The 26,815-nt window shown below is 43.7% G+C and overlaps 1 protein-coding gene across 3 annotated transcripts in view; it reads right to left on the bottom strand.

The window, feature by feature from the left end:
* LOC125454992 (dedicator of cytokinesis protein 2-like) overlaps window positions 1-26,815 on the bottom strand; it is a 1,138,509-nt gene that overhangs the window by 750,335 nt on the left and 361,359 nt on the right. For all 3 annotated transcript variants that reach the window (XM_059650434.1, XM_059650430.1, XM_059650433.1), the window contains 2 exons: window positions 17,822-17,928; window positions 5,376-5,503 (listed from right to left, as the gene is read on the bottom strand). In XM_059650434.1, coding sequence (XP_059506417.1) covers window positions 5,376-5,503; window positions 17,822-17,928 — 235 coding nt within the window. The remainder of the gene's footprint in view (window positions 1-5,375; window positions 5,504-17,821; window positions 17,929-26,815) is intronic.

Here is a 26,815-nt window from a genome sequence, read left to right as displayed (position 1 = left end):
ATGGGGAACCTTATCAAATGCCTTACTGAAGTCCATATACACCACATCCACAGCTCGACCCTCATCAACTTTTCTAGTCACATCCTCAAAGAACTCGATAAGGTTTGTGAGGCATGACCTGCCCCTCACAAAGCCGTGTTGATTGCATTTAATCAAGCCATGCTCTTCCAGATGGTCATAAATCCTATCCCTCAGAATCCTTTCTAACACCTTGCAGACGACAGACGTGAGACTTACTGGTCTGTAATTGCCGGGGATTTCCCTATTTTCTTTCTTGAAGAGAGGCATTACATTTGCCTCTCTCCAGTCCTCAGGTACGACTCCAGTGGAGAGCGAGGATGCAAAGATCTTCGCAAGTGGCGAAGCAATTGCATTTCTCGCTTCCCAAAGCAGCCGAGGACAAATCTGGTCCGGGCCTGGCGACTTGTCAATCTTAATGTTTGACAAAATTTTCAGCACATCAGCTTCCTCTATCTCTATCCATTCCAGCATGCACACCTGCTCTTCAAAGGTTTCATTCACTACAAAGTTCGTTTCTTTCGTAAAGACAGAAGCAAAAAACTCATTTAGGGCTTCCCCTACCTCCTCAGACTCCACACACAAGTTCCCTATGCTATCCCTGATCAGCCCTACTCTTTCTTTGACCATTCTCTTATTCCTCACATAAGTGTAAAATGCCTTTGTGTTCTCCCTAATCCGTTCTGCCAAGCCTTTCTCGTGCCCCCTCCTGGCTCTCCTCAGACCATTTTTGAGCTCCGTCTTCACCTGCCTGTAATCCTCTAGAGCTGAGCTTGACCCTAGCTTCCTCCACCTTATGTAAGCTACCTTCTTGCTTTTGACGAGAAGCTCCACCGCTCTCGTCATCCAAGGTTCCTTTATCTTACCCCTTCTTGCCTGTCTCAGAGGGACATATTTATTCATCACTCGCAACAACTGTTCCTTAAACAGTCTCCACATGTCTATAGTGCCTTTATCATGGAACAATTGCTCCCAGTCCATGCTTCCTAACTCATGTCTAATCGCATCATAGTTTCCTCTTCCCCAATTAAATATCCTCCCATTTTGCCTTATCCTCTCCTTCTCCATAGCTATGTAGAATGCCGCCATTGAAACTGTTTTCACCATATTTCTTACTCTCTTGTTGTCACAAGAGACTTATATATCAGCACTGCATGCCAGCTCAGCCAAATCCACTTTAACTCTCTTCTGCTGTCCAATATCCTCCCTTTATACTGATGCATATCCTCCTTTTCTGCACAGCCATCTATTTTCTTGCCCTTTTCAAGCGCGTATGCAATTTCCTTTCTAAAATCATTACTGAATTTGCTTCCACTGACCTATCAGACAGTGCATTCTAGACCGTAACAACTCACTGCATAAAAAGACGTTTCCACATCTCCCTCTGGTACCTTTGTCAATAAATTTAAATCTGTTCTATCCTCTTTTACAAATAAAGCTTCAGCCATCTCCTTTCTGAGCCAACTGATCTTTATGGAAATCCCTCTTCCAATCCATCATGATTATCTCTCTCGATTTCAGAGGTTTCAGTCACAGCTAAATTCCCCAAAGGACATATTTCCGGCATGTTATTTCTCACACTTTCTCTATTCTATATCTGTGTTATCATGGAATCCAGAGGCAGGTTATTCGGCCCACCGTGCTCCCAGTGCCACTCTCCTTGATCTTGGGTACAGAGATTTTGTTTCTGCTTTTCAAGCCGAACCCCTTCAGAAACTGGCAGACCTGTGGCTCCAGACTCACAGCAAAATGGTTGACTCTTGACTGCCCTCTGAAATGGCCAATCAGTTCAAGGGCAATTAGGAATGGGCTATAAATGCTGGCTTTGCTAGTGATGCCCATATCCTGAAAGAATAAAGTTGAACTACACAACCCCACTGCACATTCAGTCAGCAGATGAAAACTCATCTCTCTGTCAACAAAAAAAATTTCCTCATCTCCCTCAAGCTTCCCGACCTGTCATGTGGCCAGCTGCTCAGTAATTTCGGAGATAGTAGGAACTGCCGATGCTGGAGAATCTGAAATAACAAGGTGTAGAGCTGGATGAACACAGCAGGCCAAGCAGCATTGGAGGAGCAGGAAGGCTGATGTTTCAGGTCCGGACCCCTCTTCGGAATATCAGTAATTTAATGCGTTATCTTTATGTTTGATATCCTCCTGAACTTCTTCAGTTAAATATGAACGGTGGGACTGCCTCGTGGAAATGTTCTTTATATTGGAATGCACTTACAGACAGCACAAATTGAGGACATTTGTACCATTGATTCCATGCTGGTCAATGAAGCTCTGACTGGATTAATTCCATTTTCCAGTTTTTCTACATACTCCTGAGAGTTATGGCTTGGATCTTAAACAACTACAAGAGAGAATGCAGGAAAGACACAGACAGCTTTGTGTAAAAAAATAGTATAACGACAACAATCTCTCCCTCAATGCCAGTGAAACAAAGCAGCAAATAACAATATTTTTCACTGTATCTTGGTACATTTGCCAATAAATCAAATTGAATCAAATCAAATAAATGCTCATGTACAAACTGAAAAAATAGCCTTTTTGGCTCAGTACTCTATTAGCAACCAGAAGACCAAATATAATAAGCTAGGCTTTATCCACATTGAATGCTCCAAAGGTATAAAGATTTTTTTTCAATCTCCATATGTACAAATGAAAAAGGTCAATTGTAGGGGATTTTAACATAGAACATAGAACAGTACAGCACAGTACAGGCCCTTCGGCCCTCGATGTTGTGCTGACTTGTCATACCGATCTCGAGCCCATCTAACCTACACTATTCCATGTACGTCCATATGCTTATCCAATGACGACTTAAATGTACTTAAAGTTGGCGAATCTACTACCGTTGCAGGCAAAGCGTTCCATTCCCTTACTACTCTCTGAGTAAAGAAACTACCTCTGACATCCGTCCTATATCTTTCACCCCTCAATTTAAAGCTATGCCCCCTCGTGCTCACCGTCACCATCCTTGGAAAAAGGCTCTCCCTATCCACCCTATCTAACCCTCTGGTTATTTTATATGTTTCAATTAAGTCACCTCTCAACCTTCTTCTCTCGAATGAAAACAGCCTCAAGTCACTCAGACTTTCCTCGTAAGACTTTCCCTCCATACCAGGCAACATCCTAGTAAATCTCCTCTGCACCCTTTCCAAAGCTTCCACATCCTTCTTATAATGCAGTGACCAGAACTGTACGCAATACTCCAAGTGGGGCCGCACCAGAGTTTTGTACAGCTTCACCATAACCTCTTGGTTCCGGAACTCGATCCCTCTATTAATAAAAGCTAAAACACTGTATGCCTTCTTAACAGCCCTGTCAACCTGGGTGGCAACTTTCAAGGATCTGTGTACATGGACACCGAGATCTCTCTGCTCATCTACACTGCTAAGAATCTTACTGTTAGCCCTGTACTTTGCCTTCCGGTTACTCCTACCAAAGTGCATCACCTCACACTTGTCTGCATTAAACTCCATTTGCCACCTCTCAGCCCAGCTCTGCAGCTTATCTATGTTTCTCTGCAACCTACAGCATCCTCCGTCACTATCCACAACTCCCCCTACCTTAGTGTCGTCTGCAAATTTACTAACCCATCCTTCTATGCCCTCATCCAGGTCATTTATAAAATGACAAACAGCAGTGGACCCAACACTGACCCTTGCGGTACACCACTAGTAACTGGTCTCCAGGATGAACATTTCCCATCAACTACCACCCTCTGTCTTCTTTCAGCAAGCCAATTTCCAATCCAAACTGCTATATCTCCCACAATTCCATTCCTCTGCATTTTGTACAAGGGGCTATTGTGGGGGACCTTATTGAACGCCTTGCTGAAATCCATATACACCACATCAACTGGTTTACTCTCATCTACCTGTTTGGTCACCTTCTCAAAGAACTCAATAAGGTTTGTGAGGCACGACCTTCCCTTCACAAAACCGTGCTGACTATCCCTAATCAATTTATTCTTTTCTAGATGATTATAAATCCTATCCCTTATAACCTTTTCCAACACTTTATCAACAACTGAGGTAAGGCTCACTGGTCTATAATTACCAGGGTTGTCTCTACTCCCCTTCTTGAACAGGGGAACCACATTTGCTATCCTCCAGTCATCTGGCACTATTCCTGTAGACAATGACGAGTTAAAGATCAAAGCCAAAGGCTCGGCAATCTCCTCCCTGGCTTCCCAGAGGATCCGAGGATAAATCCCATCCGGCCCAGAGGACTTATCTATCTTCACCTTCTGAATGATTTCTAAAACCTCTTCCGTGTGAACCTCAATCCCACCAAGTCTAGTAGCCTGTATCTCAGTATTCTCCTTGACAACATTGTCGTTTTCTAGAGTGAATACTGTTGAAAAATATTCATTTAGCGCTTCCCCTATCTCATCTGACTCCACACACAACTTACCACTACTATCCTTGATTGGGCCTAATCTTACTTTTGTCATTCTTTTATTCCTTAAATACCTATAGAAAGCCTTTGGGTTTACCCTGATCCTATCCGCCAACAACTTCTCATGTCTCCTCCTGGCTCTTCTGAGCCCTCTCTTTAGGTCTTTTCGGGCTACCTCGTAGCCCTCAAGTGCCCTAACTGAGCCTTCACATCTCATCCTAACATAAGCCTTCTTCTTCCTCTTGATCAGAGATTCCACCTCCTTCATAAACCACGGCTCCCGCACTCTACAGCTGCCTCCCTGCCTGACAGGTACATACTTATCTCGGAGACACAGGAGCCAGTCCTTGAATAAGCTCCACATGTCTAATGTGCCCACCCCCTGCAGTTTCCTTCCCCATTCTATGCTCCCTAAATCTTGCCTAATCTCATCATAATTGCCTTTCCCCCAGCTATAACTCTTGCCCAGTGGTATACACCTATCCCTTTCCATCACTAAAGTAAACATAACAGAATTGTGATCGCTATCACCAAAGTGCTCACATACTTCCAAATCTAACACCTGGCTGGGCTCATTACCCAGTACCAAATCTAATGCAGCTTCGCCCCTTGTTGGCCTATCTACATACTGTGTCAGGAAGCCCTCCTGCACACTCTGGACAAAAACTGACCCATCTATAGTACTCGAACTATAGTGTTCCCAGTCAATACTACAATTTTATAGGATTACCCCACCTCTGGACCTGAAAGTCCGGGTTCAAATCCCATCTCCCCAGTGTGTGTTGTGACAGGTTGATTAAAATAACTAAAAGACCACTCAATTCTTTGAATTGGCTATAATCATTCAATACAATCATCATTGATGTAATTTTAACCTCAACTCTACATTGTACTTCTTTTGCTCATATCTGAACCCCTCAATTACGGGCCATCTCGAGCATACATACCACGTTCCGCTGATAGAGAACTTCCAGAATGTTGCTGAGCAACTCGACGCAAGCCTCTTCCTCTTCCCTTTTCTGAATCAGGTCCTTCAATGTGGTGGTCATTATTGACAACAGGATAGCTCGACATTCTGTGAAAAGAAAGGTACGACAGCAAATAAGAATTTCTGTTCCTCGAATAAAGAGTGCCATCGATCTCTGGGATCTTCAAGAGCTGTTGCAATGGTGCTATTCAATTCAAATCAATAGATGCAAAGCACTTGCATTTCTCAAGTACCATCTACAGCATTCTACTTTCATTATCATCAATGTTGTAATGTCGGTAATTTATCTTAAATACCCTGCTCTGAATGGCAATGCGATAATACTAGCTCTTCTGTATGTAAATGTTGATTGTGAAGTATTAACGACAATCTATGCTCTATACCGCTTTCCTAATGATCTAGCACAATGGGATCCACCTGACTGGGTAGATTATAGAATCATTGAACCCCGGCAGTGTGGAAACAGGCCATTTAACCCATCGAGTCCACACCAACCGTCTTAAGAGCATCCTACCAAGAGGCACACCACTACCCTGTCCCTGTCACCCTGCATTTCCCATGGCTAATCCACCCAGCCTTCACATTGCTGGACATTTTAGGCAATTTAGCACAGCCAATCCACCTAGCGTCTTTGGACTATGGGAGGAAATTGGAACACACAGAGGAAACCCGGAAAGCGGAGACGGGGAGAATGTGCAAACTCCACTCAGGCTATTGCCCAAGACTGGAATCGAACACGAGTACCCGGCCCTCTGAGGCAACCAGATGGAAGGCCGTGACTTAACATCTCATCCAACACCTCTGATAATACAGTCCTTCCTCAAAATTCACTGAGGCTGTTAGCCTGGGTTTAATGCAGAGGTGAAAACGTGCTACCCAGTAATATTGAACTTCAAAGGGACATTGGTGGAGTGATCAGATAGGGGGGTAGTTGAATATCAATGCAGAGAAATGTGAGGTGATACATTTTGGGAGGTTAAAATAAAGTGCACAACTGTCTAAGAGAGTGAAGGATCACAGTGTATATGGGCATATTGGTGAAAAACTCATTAAAAGTGGACAGACAAGTTGAGACAGCAGTTAATAAAGCATATACCATCCTGGGCATTATTAATACGGCTATAGAGTACACCTCATATAGAACTTGGATAAGACGCTGGGGTATTGCTTCCAGTTCTAGCTAACACACTTTAGAAAGGATGTGAAGGCATGGGAGAGAGTGAAGAAGACATTGATGAGAATGGTTACAGGGATGGAAAACATTTCCTTGGACAAGAGAATAGGCAGAGGAGATCCGACATATGCTCCTTAGAAAATGAGGCTGGGGAAATAATAATGGGAAAGAAGGAAACATGTAATTGAATTGAATAAATACTTTGCATCAGTCTTCACACTAGACCAATTTAAGACTGAGATTAGGAAGATTTTCTTTTCATAGAGTCAGAGAGCTATGGAAACAGAAACAGACCCTTCAGCCCAACTTGTCCAAACTGACTAGATATCTAAAACTGATATCATCCCTGAGGTTGCTGATTTGCTCGCGAAGCTAGATTGTGTTTAGATTAGATTAGATTCTCTACAGTGTGGAAACAGGCCCTTCGGCTCAACAAGTCCACGCTGCTCCTTGCAGCATCCCACCTAGACCCATCCCCCAATAACCCACACACCCCTGAACACTACGGGCAATTTAACATGGCCAATCCATCTAACCTGCACATCTTTAGACTGTGGGAGGAAACCAGTGCACCCGGAGGAAACCCAGGAGAATGTGCAAACTCCGCACAGACAGTCGCCCGAGGCGGGAATCGAACCCGGGTCCCGGGCGCTGTGAGGCTGCAGTGCTAACCACTGAGCCACTGTGCCGCCCCGTTCAGACGCTTCATCACCATGCTAGGTGACATCATCAGCGGAGTGTCCGATGAAGCAATGTTATTCTACTCCACTTGGTATTTATACTGTCCAGTCCGTTATGGTGAGTACTGTCATTTCTGGTTTTGGTCTGTATGGGTTTGTATATGGGGTCCAATTCTATGTGTTTGTTGATTGAAGTCTGGGTGGAGAATCATGCCTCTAGGAATTCCTGTGTGTGTCTATATTTGGCTTCAGATACTATGGTTACCTTGTTCCATTTAAACTGATGGTCTTCATTGTCTGAGTGTACAGATATTAAGGAGAGTTCATTGTGCTGTTTCACTGCTACAAAAGTTTGAAAACATGTCCCAGCAGATTCAAGAACGGCTTCTTCCCTGCTGTTATCAGACTTATGAATGGACTTCATGTATACTACAGTTGATCTTCTGCTGCACTTTTTCTGTAGCTGTAACACTATATTCTGCATTCCGTTCCATTACCTTGATGTGCTTATGTAGGGTATGATTTGTCTGGGTAGCACTCAATACAATATGCTTCACTGTATCTCATTATATGTAACAACAAAAAAAATCAAATCAGAACAAAAACTAAACTGACTGCAAAGGAAAGAAAAGAGGGAGGGAGCACTGCCCGGGGTCCAGGGTAATATTATCCATTGTTCAGTGCTGTTAAAATAACATTATCTGTCAATGTCACATCAGCATTCATGAAATCTTGCTGCGCAGGAATTGGCTATTCTGCATTGAATTGGTGACTGCAAATCAAAGGGTCTGAATTGACCAGAAACTGCAAGTTAGAGTTGTGAAATCACAGAAGTCTACAGGTCAGAAAAAGGCTCTTCAGCCCATTGAGTCCATTCTGGTCAAAAATAATCACTTTATCCACCTGTCCCACTATCATAAGGGATCCTGGTGGACAAATACACCAAGATCACTCTGATTATCAGTGCTTTCCAAGATCTCACCATCCCATCCTGCATTCCCTTGCCTTATTTGTCCTGCCAAAGCGCATAACCTTACATTCAACCTGATTGAATTCTATTCACTCGTTCAACAAAGGAATGATACAAATTCTTTCTTTTATTCCTTTATGAAAATGCCAAGGATATTCCGCAAGCATCAATGCCATGTTAAAGATTTAAACTACATCATGAACCTTCACATAATCAGGAATGTTTTTTCTTATGCAAATACCGTCCATGCGACTGAGGTCTATGATCTTCACATCATCTGCTGTATTCATTTTTAATGTTGAGTATGTTAGCCCTTTGAAATCTCTTATTGTTAAATAGGTGCGATCGCAACAAGATCATTACAGCTGAAAACTGCAAAGGAGTCAAAGCTACGAATCAGAGGCACTAGGCTGTAAATGATTTAAGCATTTTAAAAAAAATTCATATGCTTCACAGTGAGATTCCAGCAGGTGAACAAGGGCCAGCATGGATCTGGGACGAGATAGGAATGGAAACCTTCACAACAGAGCCAGCTAAATATAGAGATGCTGCGAGCTCCAGTGCTATTTCTTCTCAGCTTACACTGTGCTGTGAACACTGCAGGAATCTGGGTTCAGCTAAAAACCCATATCCTAATTTACACCACTCTCTGTTCAAACATCACAAACTACACGGCCATGCAGTTTACACACAGTGAGTCCTGGGAGCTTCCTGTTCCTTTCGCTTGCTTGTTTGTGCATCAGAAATACTTAAAATAATGGTTTACCGCAAAGATGGGGACCCCTCAGAGTGTGGTTCCCCATGTGAATGAAGCAGGGCTTCCTATTTTTAACTGATCTTCATGAGATCCATCTCTATTTAGAGTTAGCAGAGGGTATCCTGAGGATGGTTATGCTGTCATAGTCTCTTCTGTCTAAAATCACCTCTGCCTCAATAACGGGATCCACAAGTGTTTCCACAGATTGTAACAGCAGTATAAACAACAGAGGTTTAAGGTGGGAGTGGAAAGATTTAAAAGGGACGTGAGGGGGCAACTTTTCACACAGAGGGTGGTGCATAGTATGGAACGAGTGACCAGAGGAAGTGGTAAAAGTGAGTCCAGTTACAACGTTTAAAATACATTTGGACAGGTCCACAGATAAGAAAGGTTTAGAGGGATACACGTCAAGCACAGGCAAATGGGCCTACTTCAGTTTAGGAAACCTGGTTGGCATGAACGAGTTGGGCCAAAGGATCTGTTTCTATGTTCCTTGCCTCCATGACTCTGAGGCCAAGAAGGAATGACAAGTGAGGATATGGAGGTCTGGAAGTCTTCTTTATCTCTGGCATTCAGGTGTTCCAACAGCCTGACCTGGCTGTTGCGGAGACACCTGAGAAGATAGGAACAATGGCATTCCTTTTAGCCTTGAGCCTATTCCATTCATTTACTGAAATAATGGCTGATCTGTAAACATTTCTCCATTGCCCCTTAATCCCTTTGTCAAGCTTCAGGCTATTCCGTTGTTCTTAAATTGGCTTTCCCAGAGCCCAGGAGCCGCTAACTGTGATGAACTTTGTCTTAATTTGTTCTGTTATTCTGTATGACTCATGTCATTGATGTAGGTGCCATAATGGGGAAACTTACAAAACTTTTCACTACATTTTGCCTGTACAAGTACAGGTGGCAATAAATTTCTATTCTATTCTATTCCTTACTGCTGCTGACTCCGCTGGACTCCTACTAACACTTTTCTTTTCATGACCGTGCACAGCCCCGTTCTCCGTATCTCTCTCACTCTTCCATCCTTTATTCACAGTCTCTTGCACACGACTGCCAATGTCACTGTCAACATCTCTTTATCATCTCCATCCTCAGTGTTCTACAGTAAATGCGGTAACAGAGAACTGTACACTGCGCAGTCCCAGAAACTGATGCTGGAACAATTGTCAATTGTTGACTTTAGTTCTGAGATAGACTTTCGCTCGGCAAAGGGATTAAAGGATTCAGGGCAATGGAGAAATGTTTACAGATCAGCCATTATTTCAGTAAATGAATGGAATAGGCTTAAGGCTAAAAGGAATGCCACTATTCCTATTTTCTCAGTTGTCTCCGCAAGCAAACCAACTCTTGACTCACACTCTGGTGATAAAATCTCTTCCCTATTGTTTGCTGATATCCACTGTGTAAGGTCATGCATACAGAAGCAGGGAACTGCTGAGAGGCTGATACCTTTGGAACTATAACACAGTATGAACTGGGAGGAAGAGATACAATGGGTAACATGAAGGAAAGTATTTTTAATACAGCTAAGAGTACATAGCAAGAGAAAACTTCTCTTATCAACAAAAAGCCATCTTATCTCACACACTTTGCTGAGTTTCCATTACTGACTCCAGCCTCTGCAAATGCATCTGGCACTGAAAATTCATCAAAAGCTTTACTCAGTGAGATTGCTGTTTATCTCTAAGGATTTCCTCTCATGGTTGATAGCCTGTCAGCCATCTGCTGTAGTATTTCACTCCCATATTGAGGATTTACCTCGACCGGGTCAGTTTAATGCTGCTAATTTCCTTTTACAAAATTGTACGAGATGTTTACTTTCTCAGATAAAGTAAGCATTTTAACTCATTTAATGATTCACTTCCTTCGCCAACAGCATATCGTGGCTGCAGTGTGAACTATTGATGAGATGCATTGCAGAAATCACAGAGGCTTCTAAATGTGATCTGTACCAGTCAGAATGCTCAGGATACTAACTAGTGATGGACATTAAAGCCAGTGACACTCACATCCCATGAGTGAATAAAAATACACGAATGAATAAATGTCAGCGAAGCTACTGAAAGTAATTTAGAAGCAGTTCATAAAATCTCAGTGTGGATGCAGACCATTTGGCCCATCAAGTCCACACATAACCTCTGAAGAACATGCCACCCAGACCCACCCTAACCCTGTAACCCTGCATTTCCCAAGGCCAATCCACCTAGCCAGCACATGGACACTATGAAAAATTTAGCATGGCCAATCCACTTAAGCTGTAAATCTTCAAACTGTGGGAGGAAACCAGAGTGCCTGGAGACACAAGAAGAATGGGAAAACTCCACATAGGCAACTGAACCCATAGCCTTGCCTTCATAAGGCAGCAGTGTTAACCACTGAGCCACTGCGCTACCTACAGCGGCAAGACACTTATTGGGACAGATGTGACATTGGCAACTGCACCTGTGATTTGATTTGACTCATTATTGTTGCATGTTCCGAAATACCGTGAAAAGTATTGTTTTGCATGCCGACCAGACAAATCATACCTCACATAACTACGTCAGGCTATCAGAAGAGAATGCAGAATACAGTGTTACAGCTGCAGAGAAGGTGCAGAGAAAAATCAACTTTGAGATACAACACCATCTGCAAACCTCCCAGTGGAAAGACAGCTGGAATAGGTGCTTCAAAAGTAAGTTTTATACTGGGAGAGGAGCCACACAAATCATAATCACCATCTTTGTGACAATCTTTACATTCTGGAACCCTCACAGATCACTCGACCGAATGTAGTGTCAAGCTTCTTCAGTGTTGTTGGGGCTGCACTCATCCAGCAAGTGGGGAGTATTCCATCACACTCCTGACTTGTGCTTTGCAGATGGTTGTCCAGCTTTAAGGAGTCTCCTTGCTAGAGAAGGGATATACTAGCACTGAAGGGGTTGCAGAGGAGATTCGCTTGGTTGATTCCAGAGTTGACAGGGTTGGATCATGAGGAGAGACTAAGTAGGCTGGGATTATACTCATTGGAATTCAGAAGAATGAGGGGAGATCTTATAGAAGCATATAAGATTATGAAGGGAATAGATAAGGTGGAGGGAGGGATGTTGTTTCCACTAGCAGGTGAAACTAGGACTAGAAGGCATCACCTCAAAATAAAGGGAAGCAGATGTGGGACTGAGGTCAGGAGGAACTTCTTCACCCAAAGGGTTGTGAAGCTGTGGAATTCCCTGCCTAGTGACGTGTTTGAAGCTACCTCGCTGAATGTTTTTAAGGCAAGGCTGGATAAATTTTTGAACAGTAAAGGAATTAAGGATTACAGTGAGTGGGCGGGTAAGTGAAGCTGAGTCTCAAAAAGGTCAGCCATGATCTTATTAAATGAGGGTCAGGCTCGAGGAGCCGGATGGCCTACTCCTGCTCCTAGTTCTTATGTTCTTATGTTCTTAAGCAACTGTATGGGAACAGCTTGGATAGGGGAGCAACAAGTTTTGGAGCACAAGTCTTCAGTACTATTGCTGGAATGTTGTCAGAGCCCATAGCCTTTGCAGTATCCAGTATCTCCAACCGTTTCTTAATATTTTGTGGAGTGAATTGAATTGGCTGAAGACTGGTATCTGTAATGCTAGGGACCACTGGAGGAGGCGGAGATGGATCATCCACTCGGCGCTTCTGGCTGAAATTTGCTGCAAATGCTTCAGCCTTATCTTTTGCGCTGGTGTGCTGGACCCTTCCATCATTGAGGATGGAGATAATTGTGAAGCCTCCTTCTCCAGTGAGTTGTTCAATTGTTCACCACCATTCACACTGCAGCCTCACAGCGCCAGGGAGCCTGGTTCGATTCCAGCCTTGGGCGACTGTCTGTGTGGAGTTTGCACATTCTTCCCGCGTCTGCGTGGGTTTCCTCCGAGTGCTCCGGTTTTCCTCCACAGTCCAAAGATGTGCAGGTTAGGTGGATCGGCCATGCTAAATTGCCCGTAGTGTTCAGGGATGTGTAGATTAGTTGGGTTACAGGGGGATGGATCTGGGTGGGATGCTGCAAGGGGCAGTGTGGACTTGTTGGGCCGAAGGACCTGTTTCCACACTGTAGGGAATCTAATCTAATCTAATATAAGCTAATCACTTGCTGCTTTCTCTGTTTGGTGTGTAAGTAGTCCTGTTTGGTGGCTTCACCAGGTTGATACCTCATCTTCAGGTATTCCTGGTGCTTTTCCTGGCATGCCACCCCGCACTGTTCACTGAAACAAAGTTGATCCCCTGGCTTGATGGTAATGGTTGAGTGGGGGATATGCCGGGCCATGAGGTTACAGATTGTGCTGGAGTACAGTTCTGCTGCTGTTGATGCCCACGGTGCCTCATGGCTTGAATTGCTGGATCAGTGCAAAGTCTGTCCCATTTAGCACGGCGATAGTGTCACACTACACAATGGAGGTTGTTCTCAATGTGAACGTGGGACTTCATCTCAACGAGGACTGTGCAATGATCACTCTTACCGATACTGTCACGGATAAATACAACTGCAGCTGGCACATTGTTAAGAATTAGGTCAAGTATGTTTTTCCCTCTTGTTGGTTCCCTCCCCACCTGCCGCAGACCCAGTCTAGTAACTACGTCCTTTAGGACTCGACCACCTCAACCAATAGTGCTACTGCCAAGCCACTCTTAGTGATGGGCATTGAAACCCCCACCCACAGTATATCTTGTGCCTTTGCCATCATCAGTGCCTCCTCCAAGTCTCGCTTAACATTGAGGAGCACCGATTCACCAGCTGAGGGAAGACGGTATATGGTAATCAGCAGGAGGTTTCTTTGCCCATGTTTAAGTTGAAGCCATGAGACCAACTCCCTCCTGACTGTATCCCACTGTGCTGCCCCCTCTGCTGGGTCTGTCCTGCCGGTGGGACAGAACATATCCAGGGATGGTGATGGTGCTGTCTGGGACATTGTCTGTAAGGTATGATTCCATCAGTGTGGCTATGTCAAGCCGTGGCTTAACCAGTCTGTAAGAGAGCTCTCGCAATTTTCGCACTAGCTCCCAGACGTTAGTAGGCATGCGTTTGGAAGGTGCTTTCTCCTGCTGATTACCACACACCGTCCTCCCTCAGCTGATGAATCAGTGCTCCTCAATGTTAAGCAACACTTGGAGGAGGCACTGAGGGTGGCAAAGGCACAATATGTACTGTGGGTGGGGGTTTCAATGCCCATCACTAAGAGTGGCTCGGCAGCAGTACTAGATAGCAGTACGACATTGAGCTGGTCAGGTCCTAAAAGGACATAGCTTTGGTGAATATCTGCTTTGCACCATGTGGCTAGTTTATACTGTTGCTACTAAGCATCAGTGGCGGAGGAAGTGCTTGTTCGTGGATGTTGTGCCAATCAAGTGGGATACTTTGTCCTGGATAATGTCAAACCTCTTGCGTATTGTTGGAGCTACACTCATCAAGATGAGTAGGGAGTATTCCATAACACTCTTGATTTATGTCTTGTAGATGCTGACCAGATTGTGGGGGGTGAGCCCTGTTCTTGGAGCCACTGTATTTACACAGCTAGTCCAGTTCAGTGTCTGGTCAATGTAAACCCTCAGGGCGTTGAGAGTGGGGTATTCAATGATGCTCAAGAAGACAGAGGGTGGAAATCAAAAAGGCAGCAGCCTGACTGGCCAAGGCTTGAGGCCCAAAGACGACGCTATAGCACCAAATGACATGGTGGGGGAGAAAAGCCTAGAACATCTGACACAATGGAGATGTGATGGCCTAATGGTAATGTAGCTGGATTGTTAAATTGAAGACCCCAGGGATGTAGGTTCAAATCCCACTGTAGGAAATAATAGAATTTGAATTCTATTTTTTAAAACAAAAAGGTTCTAGAATTAAGAGTCTGATGGTGGCCATGAAACCATTGTCAGGGAAACCCGTCCAGTACTCTAAGTCAATTAGGGAAGGAAACTGCTGTTCTTTTCCAGTTTTGACTTACGTGAGACTCCAGAACTGTTGCAAAGTTGGTGACTCTTAACTGTGCACTGGGCAACTAGGGATGTGCAATAAATGCTGCCCAGCCAGGTACGCCCACGTACAATGAATGAATTTAAAAAATGATGACCATCATTGTGCTTAAAGTTCTTTTTGAAGCCAAGAGGTCAAAGATCAAATGGACAAAATTTCCTTTTGTTTTTAGGACAATGTTCATCTTCTTAAGAGTGACAAGGTCATCCATCAATGGATAACACTTTTAACAATTCCGAATTGTGAGTCCATCACTTCAGCTGATAAGTCCCAGGATATCCTCCAGAAACAAAATTCCATCAGTGAGCCACCATTGATGGCAGAGCTGCAACAAGCCCTGCAACTATTACAACCCATCCGACAGTGATTATTCATCTCATCAAAGATCAGCTTGCCCCTTGTGTCAGTTTTAATTAGTGCCTGTGTGGAAAAATCTTCAACCGTTGTAATCTTCATGCCAGAACTCAACTGATTACCAAAGACATAAATGATCTCCAGTTTGTCCATGATTATATTGGACATAGAACACAGGACAGTAAACAGCATAGTATAGGCCTTCAACCCATGATATAGTGCCAAACTATTATTCAGCCAAGATCAAACTACCCTGCATTACCCTACATTTTACTATCCTCCATGTGCCTATCCAAGAGTCACTTAAAAGTCTCTAAATTATCTGACTGCACTATCACAGCCAACAGTGCATTCCACACGCCCACCACTCTCTGGGTGAAGAATTTCAGTGCCCACTCTGCAACGGGTTTATAAGCCACTCTTGATCTTTTCAACTCTGCAAACAAGAAACTTGGTCTGTCTTTAAATTTACCAAACCAAAGCTCATTTATCAACCCATATCTGGTCATCCAAAACTATGACATTCCACGGATGTTGATGGCGAGATCCTGGAATATACTGAGCACTTCGACAGCCACCTCTCTCAAAAGGCCACCATTGAGGACGAGGTCCAACACCAGAGCAGCTGCATTAGCCTAGTCTCCTAAAATCTACAGCACTGAGCGTTTCATAACAAAGACCTTCACAACTCAATAAATGTCCAAATGTAATGGGGACTTATCATTGCCCCACTTCTGCGCTACAGTGAAACTTGGACTGTGTACAAACACTAGTGACTTCCTTCAAGCCACTGCCTTGTGCATTCAGATAAAACTCTGACAAGACCACTTCCAGGCTGGGTACTGTGTCTGGAAGGCCAAATAGTGTCTCGCTGGCAAAACAACATCTTCTCAACTCTCAAATAATTTGAAGACAAAAAAAAACTTCAAAGACACTTCAAAGACTGAAACTCTCTTTGAAATCTGGCATCCTTGGCATTAATGATAGGCTGGAGCTGGTTACCATCATTTAGATTGGTGACAACCTATCCATGAAGCTCCATCATGTTTTGAGGGACAACAACTTAATGATGAGGCAGAGAAGGAGGAAAGAGGAAGGAAGTCCAGATTTCATTAGCTCATAGAACATAGAACATAGAACATAGAACATTACAGCGCAGTATAAGCCCTTCGGCCCTTGATGTTGTGCCGACCTGTGACGCAATCTTGAAAGAATTATGTACCTGAACCCCTAGGTCTCTCAGTACTTCAGCACTACCCAAGGCCCTACTTTTAATTGTATAAGTCCTGTCATTGTTTTTTTTTACACAAAATGGAATACATAGAACATTACAGCGCAGTACAGGCCTCTCGGTCCTCAATGTTGCACCGAACTGTGAAACCAACCTGAAGCCCATCTAACCTACACTATTCCATTATCATCCATACATTTATCCAACAGCCATTTAAATGCCCTTAAATTTGGCAAATCTACTACTGTTGCAGGCAGGGCATTCCATGCCCTTACTGCTCTCTGAGTAAAGAACCTACCTCTGACATCTCTCCTATATCTATCACCCCACAATTTTAAGCTATGTCCCCTCATGCTAGCCATCACCATCCGAGGAGAAAGGCTCTCACTGTCCACCCTATCTAATCCTCTGATCATCTTGTATGGAACATTCAACATCCCGCTCATGGAACATTCTGCCCTGGACACTCTTAGATCTATGGTTCAGTCAAACAATGATCCATGGCAAGGATCTGAGTAAGAACCTCATCATTCACACTTTTTATCAATGACTTGGATAGTAGCATTGAAAGTCCTATGTGCAACTTTTCTGCTAAGTTGGGCAGCTTTGTGAATGCAGCATTGCATTACACAGTGTAAATGGCAGCATTAAGTTCAAAAGGAATACTGATATGCAAAGTAAATGGGCAAAATTACAGATGGAGTTCAATGTAAGCAAGTGTGAGGATCCATTTCGAACCGATGAAGGACAAATCAGGGTATTTTCTGGATGGTATGAAGTTAAATACAGCGGCTGTCCAAAGGCAATTGGGGGTCCAGGTGGATAGATCTTTAAAAGGCCATAGACAGGTGCAGAATGTAATCAAGGAAGCTAATGGAATGCTGGCCTTTATAGCAAGAGGACTGCAGTACAAGGATGTAGAAGTTTTGTTGCAATTATACAAGGCCCTGGTTTGACCCCACATGTTAATCATAATGTGTCATGATAATGGATCGCTTGAAAGATGAAAGCGCTATCCCTGACAACTTCAAAAAGAGACTTGTACATATATTTGAAAAGAGAAAAATTACAGGACAATGAGGATAGAGTTGCTGAGTGCAACTAATTGGAGCATTTCCTCGTACAGCCAGCACAGTGGTAGAGATGAATGATCCCTGATGTCTATGCAACAAAATTCTATCAAGGAAAATCAACATTATTTCTTTAGCTCTAATCCAAATCCCGTTTCTCTGCATGTGTAAGGAGCTCCAAGGGTTTACCTTCTCTTTGAAAGAGTTCGGTGTTGACGATAGCAGTCATTGACTGCAGTTTCTGCTTCACCAGCCGATCTGGAAGAAGGTTCATGATGAAACTGTGCAACAGGCGGCTAAAAGCAAACAAAGAAACAAAAACAAAACCATGTTAGCGGAGAAGGAACTGATTATTCATGAGGTGCATCAGCAGAATCCGAGCAAACATCAGGGATCCATCAGCATATTCTGACAGCAATAAATGTTAATGAGCTCAGCATAATCTGACAGCACATTGAATATTAATTAGATGCATTCAAAAGGTCTGGCCATGAAAGAAAACAGGGTCCAGATCACAAAAACACATTCGGAATTTTTTTTACTCTAATTGCAGGCTGGTTCCATGCTAGTCGTGCAGCAAGTTCTTAATGCTGCACAAAATCTGAAACACTTGGTGTGATTCTTCAGGCCTTCTTTGTTTAGAACAGTCGCCATCTTGAATCACTCTCCAGGATTTCAGTTTAAGGCTCCCTTCCTGTTCTGATGATTCACTCAGAGTCGTAAAGCTAGAATTGGCGTTCATCTGGAATACCATTGGTTAATGTATTTATGGATGAATGTAAATGTGAGGGAAACAGTTCAGAGAATATTAACAAAGCTAACATTGGAGCAGCGGGTCATTTTAAGAGGAGAGGTTGGACGACCAAGGCTTGTATCAGTGGGAGTTTAGAAGACTAAGAGGTGGGGTTAATTGAAACATACAAGTTCTTGAGGGATCTTGACTGGATACTGTCTGCGTGGAGTTTGTACATTCTCCCTGTGTCTGCGTGGGTCTCCTCCAAGTGCTCCAGTTTCCTTCCACTGTCCAACGGCCTGCAGCTTAGGTGGATTGGCCATGCTAAATTGTTTGTAGTGTGCAGGAATGTGTGGGATAGGTGGATTAACCATGCGAAATCCAAGGTTACAGGAATAGGGTATGTGTGTGCATCTGGATGGGCGCTCTTCAGAGGGTCAGTGTGGACTTGATGGGCTGAAATGGCCTGCTTCCACACTGAAGGGATTCTATGATTCTATGATGATGATGATAGATATGGGGTGGATGGGAAGATCGGAAACTAGAGGTCATTATTAAAACACTAAAATTGAAGGAGGGAATCATCTATCTTGGTTGGCTAAATAGCAGGTTTGGAGTGATGCCAGCAGTTTCGGCTCTATTCTCAGACCGGCCGAGGTTACCATGAAGGGCCCTCCTTCTCAACAATGCTTGAGGTGTGGTGACCCTCAGATTGAATCAGCACCTCCAATCATCCCCTTCTAATGAGTTAGCTAGAGCTGCAGATGCTGGAGTCAGAGTTAATGCAGTGTGGAGCTGGAGGAACACAGCAGGCCAGGCAGCATTACAGCAACAGGAAAGTTGACATTTACGGTTTATGCCTTTCACCAGGACTGGGGAGGGGGAAGGGAGCTCAGAAATAAATGGAGGAATGATACTGGGTGTAGGTAGGTGGGTAGGTGGGGTGGTGATAGGGTGGGGTAGTGGAGATTGGTCAGTGGGAAGGGTGGGGTAGATAGGTGGGAAAAGAGATGAACAGGTTGTATCAGGTCAATGAGGCAGGAATGGCTGGTGGGGGGGTGCAGGTTGGACATGGGATAAGGCCGAGGGTGCAGAGATTCTGAAGGTGGTGAATCCTATGTTGAAGCTGTTGGGCTGTAAGTTTCCACAACGCAATAGGAGGTGTTGTTCCTCCAGTTTGGGTGTAGCATCATTGTGACACTAAAGGAGGCCCAGAATGCACATGTCAACCAGGGAGTGGGAGGGGCAGTTAAAATTGTTGGCAACTGGAAGGTGTTGTTGATTTAAGCGTACAGTGCACAGTTGCTCTGCGAATGTATCATTGGATCTACGCTTGGTCTCACTGATGTGCAGGAGACCAAATCCGGAGCAACGGTTACAGAAGACCAGGTCGGAGGATGTACAGGTGAACCCCTCTCTGATTGGAAAGATTGGCTGGGGCCTTGAATGGAGGTGAGGCAGGAGGTGTAGGGGCAGGCGTAGAACCTCCTGCGGTTGCAGGGAAAGGTGCCGGGAGTGGTGAGGTTAGCAACCATTTCAACTCCCCCTCCCACTCCCTGGGTGACATGTCCATCCTGGGCCTCCTCCAGTGCCACAATGATACCAAACACAAACTGGAGGAACAACACCTCATATTCCACCTCAGGAGCCTACAGCCTGATGGCCTAAACATGGAATTCACCAATTTTAAAATGTCCCCACCCCCGGTTGCATCCCATGTCCAACCCTCCCTGTCATCCCCGCTTCCTTGACCTGACACAACCTGTCTATCTTCTCTCCTAATACCCACCCATCCCACTGATCAATTTCCACTACCCCCTACCTGCATCCACCTATCACCATCTCATTTACCTATCGCGTACCACCCTCCCTCCCTCCGTCTATTTATTTCCAAGCTCCCTTCCCCCTTCCCCAGTCCTGATGAAGAGTGTAAACCCGAAATGTCGACTTTCCTGCTCCTCTGATACTGCCTGACCTGCTCTGCTCCTCCAGCTCCACACTGTGTTGGCTCTCTCTAATGAGCACTTAGACTATGGCAACTTTACTTTAAAGAACAGAGCTGGCCCACTTAAAACAGGAGATGTTGCGTAATTGTTTCTCATAGGAGTTTGTAGATCTTTGAAACTCTTTCTTGAAAGTCAGTGGAAGCAGAGCACTTGAATATTTTTGAGTACAGGTGGACAAATTTGTCCCATAAGGTTATCAGGAATAGGTGGAAATGTGGAGTTGAGGTTACAATCAGATCTACCATGGTCTTATTTAATGACGCAGGAGTTTCCGGGGGCCGAATGGTCTATTTCGCCCTGTTTATATATTTGCATATTTCATGAGGTCCGAATTTTCCCAAAGTGCTTTACACCATGATTAACATTTGAAATGTAGTGATCATTGCTATAAACTCAATAACAAGGCAGCCAATTTAAGCTCAGCAAGGTCCTACTAACAGCAATGTGTTAATGACCAGACAAAATCTATTTTGCTGCTTTATCGATGTTTGGCAGGTAAATATTGATAAGATCACTGGAGAAACATGTCCTCGCCTCCTTCAAAATAGGGCCAGAGGATTTTCTACATCCGGAAGACCATTAGGCTATAAGAAACAGTCAGTAGTTCCAAAACCTGCCACACCCGTCAACAGGATCATGGCTGATCCAACATTCCTCACATCGACTTTCCGACTCTTTCCCCATCACCCCTTGATTCCCCGACAGATCAAGAATCTACCTCAGACTTAAATATACACAAGGACTCTGCCCCCACTGCTCTCTATGGCGGGGAATTCCAAAGACTCACAATCCTCTGAAATAAGAAATTCACCCTCACCTCAGTCTTAAATTGGTGCCCGTTCATTCTGAGACCATGCCCTTTGTTCCCAGACTCGGCCAGAAGGGGAAACATCCTCTCAGCGTTTACCATTAAGAATCCTATGTGTTTCAATGTGATCAACTCTCAGAGGACAGTCGAGACATCACTTTAACAGTTCCCCAGAAAGACAGCATCCGTGAGCTGGACTATCAGCCTCTTTTGCCATTGGGCACCATCAGTGAGCCATGGCTAATGGTGCTTTTAAGGAACATATTCCCAACTTTGTGCTACTCACTTAGCTATGAGCTCAGCTGCAAAATGCAGGTTCAAAGCAGCATAAAGGTTTCTCTCTGCAAACAGAAACAGCTGGGTTAATTTTCAATTTCAGAAAAGCTCTCCCTTTAGCATTTTGCTTGTTAGATATTCATTTGGGGCAGGTCGAGAAGATAACTTGTTCTGAAACAAATCAAGATTGATACTGCTCAGCCAGAAGGACTGAAAGCACCATGGTCATATTACTGGATCAGCAATCCACTCGAATGTGCCAGAGATGTGAGTTCACATCCTACCCTAGAAATATGTGCAATTCAAAATGAACTAGTTAAAGAGTCAGAAACAAAGAACTAAACCTCTCTGATGAAGGGTCTAGGCCCGAAACGTCAGCTTTTGTGCTCCTGAGATGCTCCTGGGCCTGCTGTGTTCATCCAGCCTCACATTTCGTTAACCCCAGTAATAATGACTGAACACCCCATCCCTTTTCATTATTCTAATCTATGGATGTAATCTGCTATTCCCTCTGATAATTTTAACCAACCTGTTCAGAGGAGTTATGACACAACTCTGAAGCATATAGCAGTTAAACCAGGGCCTGCTAGCCCCAAGGCAGGGACACTGCCACTACATGACAAGATCCTTCCCGACTCTCTCACATATTTATCCATATTTCCCTTAAATGCATCAACACCAATCACTTTAATTCCTCATTGTCAGCACACTTTGGGTAATGATCTTCTGAACACCTTGTTGGATTTCTTGGTGACTATTTTGTGTTGATGTCCTTTTGCATTTAAGTTGGTGCCTGTTAGAACCACCTGGATTGTCTTGTGTAGGTTCATCACTGCCATATTGTCTGACTGGCCTTATCCTCATCTACTGATACCACAGAGTCACAGAATTGTCATGGTACAGAAGGCGGCCTTTTAGCCCATGGTGTCTGCTCCAAACCTCTGAGCATTTCAACTTATTCCCAATTTCATTTCTTTATCCCGCTGCCCTGAATACTGATCTGTTTCAATAATCACCCAATGCCTTTTTCAATGGCTCATTCGAGTCTGCCTCCACCACATCACTAAACTGTGCATTCCAGAGCCTAACTAATCGCTGTTTGAAAAAGTCTTTTTTTCTTCACCTCTCATTTGCTTTTTTCACAAAACACTGTAAATCTGTGCTCCCAGTTCTCAATCTGCTATGACTTGAAAATCCCTATTGAATCTCCTTCTCTAGAAGAAAGACAACACCCACCTCAGATTATAAAATGTGAGGCTGGATGAACACAGCAGGCCAAGCAGCATCTCAGGAGCACATGCTTGGCCTGCTGTGTTCATCCAGCCTCACATTTTATTATCTTGGAATTCTCCAGCATCTGCAGTTCCCATTATCTCTCACCCACCTCAGATTAGATTAGATTCCATGCAGTGTGGAAACATGCCCTTTGGCCCAACAAGTCCACACTGCTCCTTGAAGAATCTCACCCAGACCCATCCCCCTATAACCGACATTTCTCATTACCAACATTTCACATCCCTCAAACTATTCTTGTACACCTCTCTGAATGGGCGATGGATTTTGTATGTTTTATAAACACCTCTCTTTACCCGTACTGTGTCCTTAAAAGGCTTATGTACATGCAGCCCAAGTTTGTCAGCTACAGCCCTCACTTTACAGTAGCGCCCTGTATTTTATTCTGTACCTTTATGTTTTTCTGTGCCAAAGTGCATTAGCACTCTCTTTTCAAGGACAAAGAATATAGGAAATTACAACACAGGAACAGGCCATTCGGCTCCCCAAGCCAACAATGACAAGCTGTCCATCACAACTAATTGAATGTATTGAAGTTCATCAGACACCTATCCACCCACTCATTTATGTCAAGGTCCTTTGATGTTCTACACTGAGCTCCTTAGAGTTTACATTCTTGCACATTTTCTATCATCCACAGATTTTGAAAGTGTACATTGAAATCGATATGATTAATATATATCAGGAAAACAAAGGCTCGCAATACTAACTCATGGAGAACTCCATGGCAAAACTTCTTCCAGCTGGAAAATACCTATTAACTATAACTGTATCAGAGATAATGGGAACTGCAGGTGCTGGTGAATACAAGATAACAAAATGTGGAACTGCATGAACACAGCAGGCCAAGCAGCATCTCCGGAGCTAAGATGCTGCTTGGCCTGCTGTGTTCATCCAGCTCCACACTTTGTTATTAACTATAACTCTCTGTTTCCTATCACTCAACCAATTTTACATTCACATTGCTCCAGTCCTTTTAATTCTTAGACTTATGCCATTTCTCAATCATCTGTTGCATAGCACTGTATCAAACATAGACAAAAATAGAAATCGATGGAAAAGCGCAGTGGGTCTAGCAGCATCTGCAGAGAGGAATCAGAGTTAACATTTGGGTCAAGTTCTGAGGAAAGGTCACACAACCCAAAACGTTAATTCTGATTTCTCTCCACAGATGGTACCAGACGTGCTGAGCTTTCCCAGCAATTTCTATTTTTGTCTCAGTCCCTTTGTTTTTACACTGTATCAAACATCTTCCCTCTGTCCGCTCTACTGTCAATGCACTTGATAACATCCAGGACAAAGCAGCCTGCATACCACCTACAACATTCACTCCTACCACCATTGGAGTTTAGAAAAATAAGAGATGACTTTGTTGAAACCGATAGGATTCTGCAGTGATTTTACAGGATAGATACAGATAAATTATTCCCCCTTTCAGGAGAATCATGACATCTTGACTCTTGGGAGAGGGTTGTCCTTTAAACCTTGTAGAAGGGGACTAGTTTTAAGGTGACATGCAATGGAAGTAGAACCGGAGGATTTAATCTCAGAGTAAGGAATCACCCATTTAAGACACAGATGGGGGAGAATTTCTTCCATCAGAGGGCAGCGAATGTGTGGATTTCTTTATCATAGAAGACTTTTGAGGCTGATCATTAATGATATTCAGGGATGAGATAAATAGATTTTTAATTGTTGAGGGGATCAGGGGTTATAGGGAAAGGCAGGAAAGTAGATTTGAGGATTATCAGATCACACCTAAACAAAGCCGTTGACAGAGCAAACTTGCTGGGTAGAATGACATACATGTGGTCCTACATCTTACAGTCTTACAGTCATATTCAGCTTTGGACGCTTGTCTCCGATGGGCATAATTTATCAATCTAGCTCATGCATCGGAACAAACATTAAGGGAAACTACTCGTCACTGGCGCTAAGATAAAATAGGGTAATTTAAGGGGGAGAAACAGAAACAGGATGATCAGCCATGATCTTCATGAATTGTACAGCAGGCTCAAAGGGCTGAATGGCCTAATTCTGCCCCTATTTTTCTACATGGCTGCTTTCAATCCTACACTGAGTGTTTCTCAGAAGCCAGTGCTTTTTTTTAGCTCATCCCCAATCACCCCAAAAAGTGACTGATGAGCAGCTTTCTTGAGCTGCTACAGGGTTTGTGGTGTAGGTGTTGTCAGAGAGAGTGTCCCAGGAAATTGACCCAGCAACATTTAGAGAGGAGTGATATTGTTCTCAGTGGGAATCACGAGTTGCTTTAAGGGACACTTGCAGGTCGTAGCGTTCCCAAGCTTCTTCTGTCCTTGTCCTACTAGACGGCAGGCATCGTAGGTTTGGAATTGCTGCCATAAAGGTACCATTCCATAAGGGCATCTGTAAAGCAGCGGTGCTTTTACAACAATCAAACAGCTCAATGCTTAGTTTTCCGATGCAAGTTTATTAATTTCCAATTTTTAATTTTAAATTCTCAAGGTGCCCTGGTGGGAATTGAACAGTGGATTTACCAGACCAATAACATTAAATGCTGGGTAAAAAGAAAGCAAGTAATAACGACAACCAAAGGATATATTTGTAATGAAAATATCAAGGGTGATGGGGTTAATTGGAAGGGTTGAAACTGGCCTGTGAAAGCTATCTAATCAAAGGGAGGCAAACTCAGGGCCAGGAACTGCATAATTGATGAGAGACATGGAGTTCGGCACTGCAGTGAAAAAAATATAATGGGAAAGATATTAATTTCAGAAGGTTGACAGATTACAACACAAAGTTCAACTGAGTTTGAGTCTGAGAAAACTAAGGTCTCCAGTCAGGCTGTGAGGCTTCCTGGCATAAATTAATTAGGCTGCAGTTTTCGATGAGGCTGAGTTAAGAATGCAGAAATTCCCTCAAACTGTACGTGACTTGACACTAAATCATCTGAGAAATTGCGACATCTATTACTGTGAGCTGGAGCCTGATGCTTTTAAGAGCACAGGATAAAAAGACAGAGCTCCAGATGTTTTGTCTCCTGCCAACCTGGCATTCAAATGGTACAATGCTAAAGCAATTGTTAACTAAACTTTGCAACAAACTCTATAAGTCACTGTACAGTAGTCTCATGGCTTGAGGTTTAGGATCCCAGATCTGAAATGTCTAATACTAGGGGGCTTGTATCTCAGGTGAGAGGGGGAAATTTCAAAAGAGATGTACGGGGCAAAGTTTTTTACACAGAGAGTAGTAGGAGTCGGGACCACACTGTCAGTTATGGTGGTGGAGACAGATAAAGTACGGGCGTTCAGAGGGCCTTCAGGTAAGCATATGAATATGCAAGGATTAGAGAGATATGGTCCATGGACAGGCAGAAATTTAATTTGGCAACATGTTCAGCATGATATTGTGGGTCTTACGGCTCGTTCCTGTGCTATACTGTTCTATGTTCTATGATCCATTGGTTACTCTGGTCTAGCATTGAATGCTGTTCCCAGGTTTGAGGTAAAGATGTAGTTAGGGTAAGAATACAAGAAATAGGAACTGGAGTAGGCAGTTCAGCCCTTTGATCCTTGTCTACTGTTCAACATATCAGGAGTGACCTTCTCATTCAGCATCACTTTCCTGTACTATCTCGCTATCCTTTGATATTGATAATCTGCAGAAAGCTATGCATCTCTACCCTGGACATCACTCAATGACTGAGCCTTCACAGCTGTCCAGTGCACGGAATTCCAAAAAAATCACTACCCAATGAGTGCTGAAAGTCCTCCACATCTCAGTGCTACGTGGCGTTCCTCTTCATTCTAAACTGTGCCACCCTGGACTCCACACAGCCAGGGGTAAGAGCCTCTGCCCTTGAACTGAGTGGCTTTGCTGGGCCATTTCAGAGGGCATTTAAGAGCCAACCACATTGCTGTTGGTCTAGAGACATACTTAGGCCAGAGTGAGTAAAGACTGCAGGTGACAGACAGAGATGGGTTTTTAAAAACTTAGGTAATGGTCACCATTACTGATACCAGCTTCCAAATCTTTACTAACTGAATTTAAAACTCCAGCAACTACTGTGGGTGGATCTGAACCCATAT

Source organism: Stegostoma tigrinum, chromosome 1 (genome assembly GCF_030684315.1).
Source record: "Stegostoma tigrinum isolate sSteTig4 chromosome 1, sSteTig4.hap1, whole genome shotgun sequence".
Taxonomy (NCBI): domain Eukaryota; kingdom Metazoa; phylum Chordata; class Chondrichthyes; order Orectolobiformes; family Stegostomatidae; genus Stegostoma; species Stegostoma tigrinum.
Note: the sequence above shows the minus strand (reverse complement) of the source record. Positions and strands in the feature narration are given on the sequence as shown.